Source organism: Monodon monoceros, unplaced genomic scaffold (assembly GCF_005190385.1).
Source record: "Monodon monoceros isolate NGI ecotype Baffin Bay Population unplaced genomic scaffold, NGI_Narwhal_1 Super_Scaffold_5, whole genome shotgun sequence".
NCBI classification, from domain to species: Eukaryota; Metazoa; Chordata; class Mammalia; order Artiodactyla; family Monodontidae; genus Monodon; species Monodon monoceros.
The window spans coordinates 112053318-112062260 of NW_021703782.1; the positions used below are offsets into that span (position 1 = coordinate 112053318).

At 66.4% G+C, this 8943-nt stretch overlaps 1 protein-coding gene across 1 annotated transcript; it reads right to left on the minus strand.

Moving 5' to 3' along the window:
• Positions 1–116: 116 nt before the first annotated feature.
• CARD9 (caspase recruitment domain family member 9) lies at positions 117–8827 on the minus strand. The gene is made up of 13 exons (XM_029204053.1): positions 8672–8827; positions 7067–7270; positions 6758–6895; positions 5800–6104; positions 5542–5721; positions 5292–5435; positions 4964–5089; positions 3279–3470; positions 2781–2822; positions 2448–2496; positions 1062–1138; positions 482–564; positions 117–390 (listed from the first exon to the last, which is right to left on the minus strand). The coding sequence occupies exons 2-13, from the start codon at positions 7248–7250 to the stop codon at positions 291–293; spliced, it is 1620 nt and encodes a 539-aa protein (XP_029059886.1). The 5' UTR covers positions 7251–7270; positions 8672–8827; the 3' UTR covers positions 117–290.
• Between the last annotated feature and the right edge of the window lie 116 nt (positions 8828–8943).

The following is an 8943-nucleotide window of genomic DNA, read 5'->3' on the forward strand; positions in this document are numbered from 1 at the left end:
GGCTTCCGTCCCGGCGGCGGGCCGCGCTCGGCTACCCCCTGGCGGCAGGCGTTGCGCGCTGGCCGGCGCGGGGTCGGAGGGTACGCGCGGCAGCAAGACCGTCGGAGGCGGTGGTGTCCGGACCGCGGTCTTTTATTGACGGGGATGCATTTTTAACACTGCAGCACGCGTGTGCATCACACAGAGATAGAACAAGCCCGTGCTCGCCAAGGAAGAGGCGGCCTAGCGAGGCAGCTCCCAGGTGGCGCCGTGTCCTCCTCCCACGACGCGCGGCTGGACGGAGGGGCCGGCTAGGAGCCCTCGGTGTCGGTGTTGTCGCTGCCCGTGGTATTCTCCCAGTCCACCTCCCCCTGCCTCGCGCCGTGCTGCATCTTCCTGAGGGCCCGCTTCCTGCGGGAGACCCAGGCGGCGCAGGTGGGCGCAGGTGTGCGCGGGGCCACCGCTCCCTAGCCCCCCTCGCCCTCCGCCCACGCGGGCCCACCTCCGGTAGTTCTCGAAGCTTTCCTTGAGACGCCGCCGCCCCTTCTCCTTCTCGGGGGGCTCCCCGCCGCTCAGGCCTGCGTCCTGCGGGAGGGGCGAGGCTCAAGCTCCGGCCAGCGCCCGCGTGGGCCCCACCCCCGCCCCTGGGGCTGCGCACTGGGGGCTGGGCGGGCGGGACGCGCTTTCTCTCAGATGACAGGACTGGCCTGGGACGCACGCACAGCCAGCAGGGATGGGCTCCAGGCCAGTGTTCCTTCTACTACAGTGTCCGGTGCGGCCCCCTTGCCGTCGGGCTCCGTGCAGTGGACAGTGAGGCCGAGTTCCCACTCAGGTTAACGCTGCGCCCCATCCAGAAGATGGGCCCGCTCCCTGCCCCCTCTCCCGCTGCTTCGTCCAAGAAGGGAGGGAGCTCAGCTTCACATTCCAAAACACCACACCCCAGGAGCCCATGGGCAGAGACCTTGTGATCACCCCCCAGGCGTCCAGGTGGAGGAACCACTCTCCCGGTTCGTTCGTTATCATTCACACTGAGACCCACACCAGGGGCCTCTCAGGGCTCCAGGGACCCCAGGCAGCCTTACCTTGGGGGTCAGTGAAAGCCGCTCCTTCTGCAGAGCCACAAAGGGCTGCTCAGGGCTCTCCCCGATGGCCGGGCCGCCTGCAAGGGAGAGTTGTACCTTTTGGTCCTGCCTACCTGCCAGGACCGCGCTCGCCAGCACTTCTACCCCCTAGCCCGGGCCAGTCCTGTGCCACCTTCTGGGTCCTTACTTGGACCCCGCAAGCGTTCCCATTGTACAGACATGGGGACTGGGGCTCAGAGACCTCACTTCCCACTCCTGGCTTCCAGAGTAGATGCTGCGCCCCATCCCTGGGCAGGGGCCAGGGCTGGGGCACTGCAGCGTTGGGAGCAGAACACTGCAGGCTGCTGGGCTCCCTCCACATCTGCCAGGGCCTGGATGGGCCCAGGGCTCAGGACCCACAGGGAAAGTGCTCGGATGGGCTGGCTCCCCTAAACTGTCCACGATGGGCGACTGTGGCTTCCAGGTCTTGTGGACATTGCGGTGGGAAAGGCCCAGGCCCAGGTCTTCCCCTCCTCCTTGGCCTCTGACCCTGAAGCCTGCGCCACCTCCTGCAAGGGGCCACACCAGCCCTGGGCTGGGGCTCCCAGGACGGCTGGGCCAACAGCCTTCCCCTCCCGTTGGCTGCCTGCGGGTCCTGCCCGCCTGTCGCCACGTGGGGGCTCACTGGTCTCAAGTTCATGTCTTTGGGCAGCAGCAGAGGGACCAACCACTTACTTCTCCATTTGCTGCCTCTTCCTCTTTCAGCCCCCCTCAAGAAGCTGGGGTCAGGCCTGACGCCGAGGAAGTCCATCTGGCTTCACACGCTACCTCTGCGCCCCCGCCACCACCCATCCTCCCAAACTCCCGTCTGACACCCACCTTCAGAGCCAGCCCCTTGTCATCCCCGCTGGGCCATCTCCCTGCCACTCCCTGTCCTGTGCCCAGGCAGGCAGAAGGATCCCGCCCCTGCCACCTTAAGGCCCCAGTCACCCTGAGCTGTCCCTCCTTCCCTGCTCTGTTCCACTTCCTGGCAGTGGCTACCTCCCCAGCTCCCTGCTCTGGAGGGCGGGGTGCCTCCACTCTGCAATCCCTGGGCCTGAGTGGGCTGCAATGGCCAGGCGTGTTCTCAAGGTGGGAGATGGGATGTGGACCTGCAAGCCTGGGCCCCGGGTTCCAATGGGGCTCTTGTTTGCTGGCTGGGGAACCTTGGGGGTTGCTTATCCCTCTGAGCCTCAGTGTGCCCATCTGTGAAGTGGGGTTGTGGAGGTCTATGGGCCAGGGCTGGGGCACGTGTCCCCAGGTGCCGGCGTCATACGGTGTGCGTGCTGAAGGTCGGGACGGGTGCCCGCTTGCGGCCAGAAGGAGGCCTTAGCCAGATCCTCCGGGACAGGCCGCTCGCCTCCTCACCTTTGTCTGAGAGCTGGGCGTCCTCCTCTAGGTCCTGGGGGAGTGAGAGCTTCCCAAGAGAGAAGGGCAACTGGTTAGACCACCAGTCTGCCAGGACTGGACCTGACCCTCAGCGCTGCCCACCCACTGCTGCGCTCCCCACCGCCGTCACCCCCTGTGCCGGCTTCTCAGGGAGGGACCTACGCTGCCCAGCCGGGCGTTGGGAGGATGGCCGGTGGGGGGCTGAGCTCCCAGAGCTTCTGAGGGACCCAGTGGGACTGTGGCCTGGCAGAGGCTGTGGCCGGGAGTCCGGGGTGAGGCTGGCCCTGGGCCCGCCCCCAGAGTCACACTCACCTCCTGGGAGTTCCTTGGTGAGCCGTCCTCTAGGTCGGAGCTCTGTGGTCACAGAAGAGGGGTCGGTCAGCAGGCTGTGGGGAGACTGAGCCACTCGAGGGCGCGGGGTGGGGTCCCAGGCCAGCCCACCCTCCAGGGAGGCCCCTCTCCAGGCCATGGCTGGGCCTGGCCCCTGGCCAGAACGCCCCTCCCCCCCACCACACCCTGCCAGGCCCTGAGCTATGCCAGCTCTGCAGCCCACCTCCACGAGGGCTCGGTGGGCAGGCAACCTTACAGAGGAGGGAGGGGCTCAGGAACGTCTGGGGACCTGCCAGAGCCAGCGGCAGAGCTGTGGCCGAGCCAGGCCAGGCCCAGGCCCCTTGGTGGCTCCTCCTCTGGGGTCTGCAGTCTCTAGGGACACACCTGCCCCCATGTGGCCGCACCCCCAGAGCCCCACCATGGCAGAGCCATGGCTCTCTCTGACTGAGGGACACCGTAAAGGCCCCGGGGGAGGCCCACCAGGACGGACGTGTCCAGCTGCTGCCACCGGAGGCGGCCCTCCGCCGCCAGCAGCTGGCCCTCGCGCTGGAACAGCTGCAGCTGCAGCTCATCCGCCGTCTCGCTCAGCTCGCGGACCTGCTTCCGCAGCGCGTCCTTGTCCTGCAGGCTGCGGGCGTGCTGTGCATGCAGCTCCTCCCGCGTCATGATGGCCTGTGGGGCAGCGCAGGGCAGGGCAGGCGCGGCCCGTCTCCCTGCCCCCCCGCAACCCCCCGGTCTTTCATTTCCCCTCCCGGCTCTCTCACTTCTCAGCACAGCCCGCCTTATTTCTAGCAGTGCTCCTGGGATAATTTCCAGCAACATGGCCGGGGACGGGGCGGGGGCCAGCGCTGGCCTCTTCCCCTTTCTTATCCGAGGATGTCACTCGTGTTTTGGGGGTTGGAAATGCAATACAGGCTCAGAATGGAAAGTGTGGACAGCTCAGAAAATATAAAGAAGATAATACCCCTGAGAATAGCCCCTGCTGACCCTGCAGGGTCTTCAAGTCCTGCTCTCTGGGCACATTCAGCCGTGTGCACGTGCCCACACGTGCGTTTCGTACTTCCTGGGTACAGCTTGATATCAAGAACACGATTGTTGACAGCCATGTAACATTCTTTAAGACGAACACCCCACGCTTTATCAAGCCAGTCCCCCATGGCGGGGGCACTGAGGTCAGCCCAGGAGGCCAGCCCACGACCTACAGTGACAGGCCCAGGAGGCTGCGGCTGCGAGACACACTTGTAGGAAGCCAGCCTCGCGTCCAGCAATGATCCAGGAGCTGACACACACCCCTGCCTCAATCGACCCCGACAGCCAGGGCTGGATTAGTAACAGGACATCCTGAATTTCTGTGCCAGCTTCCAACTCGGGACCCACCAGAGAAAACCCTGCCACTCACCTCGGCGGCCAGGTGCCAGCGTCCCTGGGCGGGTGGCCTGCCCTGGGTGCCACCGGAGGCTGCGCGCCCCTGCTGGCCATGCACAAGGCAGAGGGGGGGCTCTGCTCGGGCAGCTCCGGGAAGGAGCTGTCCTGTCAGGTGAGCTGTGCCCATTTCACACCTGCTGCCCCAGACCGCACTGCTGCCCACGGCCTTGAGGGAAGCACGCATCTACCGGGCTTTCTCTGCGTTTCTGTTATTCCCACGAGAGGGCTTTCTAGAAGTGAGTTTGCCGGCGACAAGGAATCTACCTCTTCAGGCTCCTGATACAGACTGCCAGTCACCCTCCAGAAAGAGACTGAAGCGACAGCTGTGGCTGATCAGAAACGACCCCGAGCCGTGACAGGAAAGTGATGGGAAACGAAGAAGCAGGTGCAGCCCTGCGCTGGGGCGCCGCCTCCCCACCCAGAAGAGTGCAGCCGGCCAAGGCGCCCGTGGCTTTTTAAGCGAAAGAAGTCTTTGCAAAACGAGTCAGAAAGCTTCCACTTTTATAAAACAAAAATGAAACTACAAGTACGCTGGAAAAAGTCTGGCAGGTACAGCAGAAGGTGGAGCGTGGACTTCCTGGGCAGCAGGTGGGGCAGAGGTGGAGGAAGGGGATTAACTCATTAGCGTTCACGTTTCTAAACAAGCATGAACTGCTTTTGTCCGTGCTCCCTGAAAACCCACCGTGACAACTGCATCCCTGAAAGGCCACTGCGTCCGGGGAGGGCTGCGCGGCCCCTACCTGGTCCCGCTCGATGGCGACCTCCTCCATCTGCTGCAGGATGGCCTCGATGCGGTCCTTGTACATCTTGGAGTCCTTCCGCAGGGCCAGGCACTGCAGCTCGAACATCTCCTTCTCCTCCGTGCACTGCGGGAGACGGCAGTCAGCCGAACCGCCTGTGGCCCCGCCGGCCCAGAGCTCCAGACCGAAGCTGGGCCCCGACGTGCCCGGGGAGCGCGGGCGCCAGGTGGGGCGGAAGGCTGGCCCTCGCCTCCAGGCGGGGGGAAGGAGGGACGTGGAGCCCCGCTCAGTCGGCCCAGGGCGCACCCCCCACCTGCCCGCCGCGTACCCGGGCGCGCAGGGCCTCGGCCTGGCGCAGGTCCTTGCGCAGGGAGAAGATGGTGGCGGTCTGTTCCTGGAGGTCCCTCTGCGCCTGCCGCCAATCCTCCTCCAGCACCTGGATGTAGGGGCTGCTCTGGTCTGGCTTCCCCTCCTGTGGGTGCGAAGGGAGAGGGCGGCAGCACAGCGGGGCTGGGAGGCCCAGGCCGGCCCCCCCCCCCCCGGCGCCTTACCCGCCGGCTCGGCCCCCAGGGCCCCACCTGGACGGAGGCCTGCAGCTCCTGCACCCGCGCCTGCAGCAGTGCCTTCTCCTGCTGCAGCTCCCACAGCAGCTCGTGGCTGGGCCGCTGCTCCATGGCGTGCTTGAGCTTCAGCGTGTGCCTGCGCTCCACCGAGCACTCGTCCTCTGCCTTCATGAGGCTGTGCTTGAGCCCGTCGATCTGCGGGACCGGCTGTCAGCGCCAGCCCAGGACCCCGGCGCCCGCCACCCACCCCAGGAGCCCCACCGCGCGGGGCACCTCCAGCTGCAGGTCGCGGTTGCGCATGAGCGCAGCGCCCCGCTCCTCGCTCTGGCGGGCCAGGCGCAGGGCCAGGTCGTAGTTCTCATCCTTGCAGCGCTGGAGCTCACGGCCGCCCGCCTCGCAGGCCTCCTTGAGCCTCTGCACGCGCTCCCGGTGCTGGCGCAGCAGGCTGTCCTTCACCCGCAGCTCCTTCACGAGGTCATCCTTGGAGCCCAGCCGCGCCGTCAGGTCCTGCACCTTCTTCTGGAGCTTCATCACCTCGCTCATCAGTAGCTGTGTCAGGCCCGACTCCCCGGATGCGTCTGCGAACCGGGAGGGCGCCACGTGACGCGTGGCACCCCGGCCCCTCCCGGGCCTCCACTTGAGGACCAGCGGCTCCAGGGGAGCCCGGCCAAGGGGTCAGTTCCCAGTTGCGGCTGCCCCCCGTCCCGGAGGTGAACTCACCTCCCAGCCCTGTCACCACCCCCCACTCCAGGGCAGGGCAGGGCAGCCCAGGATCTGGGTATCCATCCCTCTTTGTCTAATTTTGTTACCATCCTGATTGAGAGGCAGGGGACGCGACTCGGGGCCGCCTCACGGGCTGCTGGGGCGAGCAGGCCTGGCCTCTCGGACATGGCTTTAGCGGGGTCACATGATCTTCTGGGCAGGAGGGGTTCTGAGCCAAGAATCAGCCTGTGCACCCCACCTCCCACCTGCTCCCCACTCCGGAGTTCGGGTCCCCCTTTCCTCCAGCCTCTGCTCCCTCCACGAGCGTTAGGAGGAGAGCGGGATGGGAGTGACACCCAGACCGGGCCCAAAGCTGGCACCCTTCCCACACACGGCTCGCTCCCTTCCTTTCATACGCGATTTATCCATGAGGGGACCAGGTGGGGAGGGGGCCGCCGTCTGTAACCCACACCATCCCCCGCCCCTCCATCCGGGCCCTGTGCCTCCAGGCCCGTGTCCCGTTCCTCACCGATGATCATAGAGAAGACGCGGGTGGGCTCTTTGCCCGTGACCTTCCTGTACAGCTGCGGGTAGTAGAGCTCCAGGCTCTCTAGGAACGCCACGTAGCCCTTGTGGCCAGTCCGCTGCAGGATGTCCAGGAGCACACCTGCGACCCAGAGGACACGTGTGGGCACGCAAGGCTGCAGAACCCCAAGAGGCTGCAGTGGCGGGGGTCTGGACGGCTCTCCCAGGGCCTCAGCTGTGCGTGAAGCACCACAGCTGCGGGCAGATGGGGCAGGGGGCCTCCGGGGGACGGGGGTGGGGGATGGGCACTGACCCACTTTCCGCTTGCGGATGACCAGGCTGGGGTCGCTGAGCACCTGCTCTTCGTCATCGGGGTTCAGAACCTTGCACTGGCGCAGGTAGGGCGTGATGCGGGCGGGGTCGATGATGGAGATGAGCTTCACACGGAAGCCGTCCAGGGCGCTCCAGCACTCGTCCTCATTCTCATAGTCAGACATGGCGTAGTCGGGGCAGGCAGCTGGGAGGGGTGCCGTGGCTGAGCAGCAGGCATTGCCAGGAGCCAGGCCTGCGCCTCGCCCGCCAGGGCTCTGGGCAGAGCCAGACCAGGAACCCAGCCCAGGGGCGTCCAGGAGAGGGGCCGCCAAGAGAGGGAGAAGCCCCCGCTCCCTCCCATCGGCTCGCCCGGCATCGCCCTTCACGGCCCTGCTCCCGCCCCTCTGGCCGCCCTGGACTTTATCTCTCCCTGGGTCACCCCAATAAGCATTGGGAACAGCGTGGAGATGCTCCAGGGTCAGGTGGCATCTAGGAGAACAAGCTCCCCTGCACTACGGCCCTCCTTTGGCCCTGTCCCCCCAGAGCACCCCAAAGTGCTGCGGGGCAGGCGGGAGGCTGCCCCCTACCCACGGAGCTGTTTGCGCCACCTACCAGCACAACCTCCCTGGCACACGGGGGAGGGATCCCAGCCCCAGCCCCCGAGGCACCAGGCTGTGCTGGCGGCACTGCCTCCTTCCTCGCGGGCAGTGCCTGCTCACATCCCCTCCCGTCCCCTCCTCTCCTTCCGCAGTTGGTGATGCAACAGTCACCTAGCAGCTGCCGGGCCGGCCTGCTCCGGGTCAGGCTCGGTGACAGGGTGCCCTCCAGGAAGGGTGACTGTGGACGGCCCATGGTGGAGGGAGAGCCAGGGCCCCGGGCGCACTGGGAGGGGTGGTTGTGTCGCCCCGGGCTGGCCTGGAACGCAGCTCCGTGCCTCCTCCAGCCTCTGGGACACCAGCCGTCCAGGCTCCTCCTGTCTGCCTCCCAGGCGAGGCCTGCTCTTGGCCGCACTCTTGGGGACTGTCAGGCCAGCTCTCCGACAGGGGACCATCTACGCTGGAACCGCCCGCCGCTATTCCCTTCTACACTACCAGTGGGGGAACCACTCTCTCCAGGGTCAGGCTGAGCCGGGAGCAGCCATGTGGTGGCCTCCTCCCAGCGGTGGGGACGGAGACCCTGACCCCGCCGTTGCAGGCTGAGCCTTTGACCTGTGTGGGAAACACCGGCTTCCAGCCCAAAGGGACTGGGCCACCCTCCTAGAGACGCGGCTGGCAGCAGGTTCGCGCTGCCCTGTCAGCCCGCCCACCCAGCAACAGACAAAGCATTGAATGAAAACATCAGCAACTTGGGGTCTTTGGAGTGTCTGGCCCGGCCCCCGCCTTCCTAGCCTGATGCCCACGCGTCCCGCACCTGACAATGCCCTGCTGCTAATTCCAGTGCAATGACCAGCAGGTGCCGGGTGGCTGTGAAGGGGACAGGGCAGCAGAGCGAGGCCACCTGATGCCCTCCTGGGGTATTGGCTCCAGATCCCACTCCCTGCCCCAAGCCTGAGCTGGGCCACAGCGGCTTCCCAGCCATCTGAAGCAAGGGCACCAGGCCGGCCTACCTCGGGGTCCTCCTGGGGCACCTAGCCGGACACTGGTCAGCCTGGGCCGCCCGATTCAGTGTGTGGCAGGACTGCCGGGCTGCCGGGACAGAGGGCGGGCGGGGCCGGGGGAAAGCCGTGCACTTCCTGGTGGGTCCGCTTAACCCCACAGAGGCCCGGCTGTCCTCCCGCAGGGGACCATCTCCGCGCTGCCTTCTGATTCGCCCAAGCAGGGCGGCCCCAGGAGGCGGGGACAGGGAAGTGGAAGCTGCTGGCTCCCGAGGAAAGCGGCT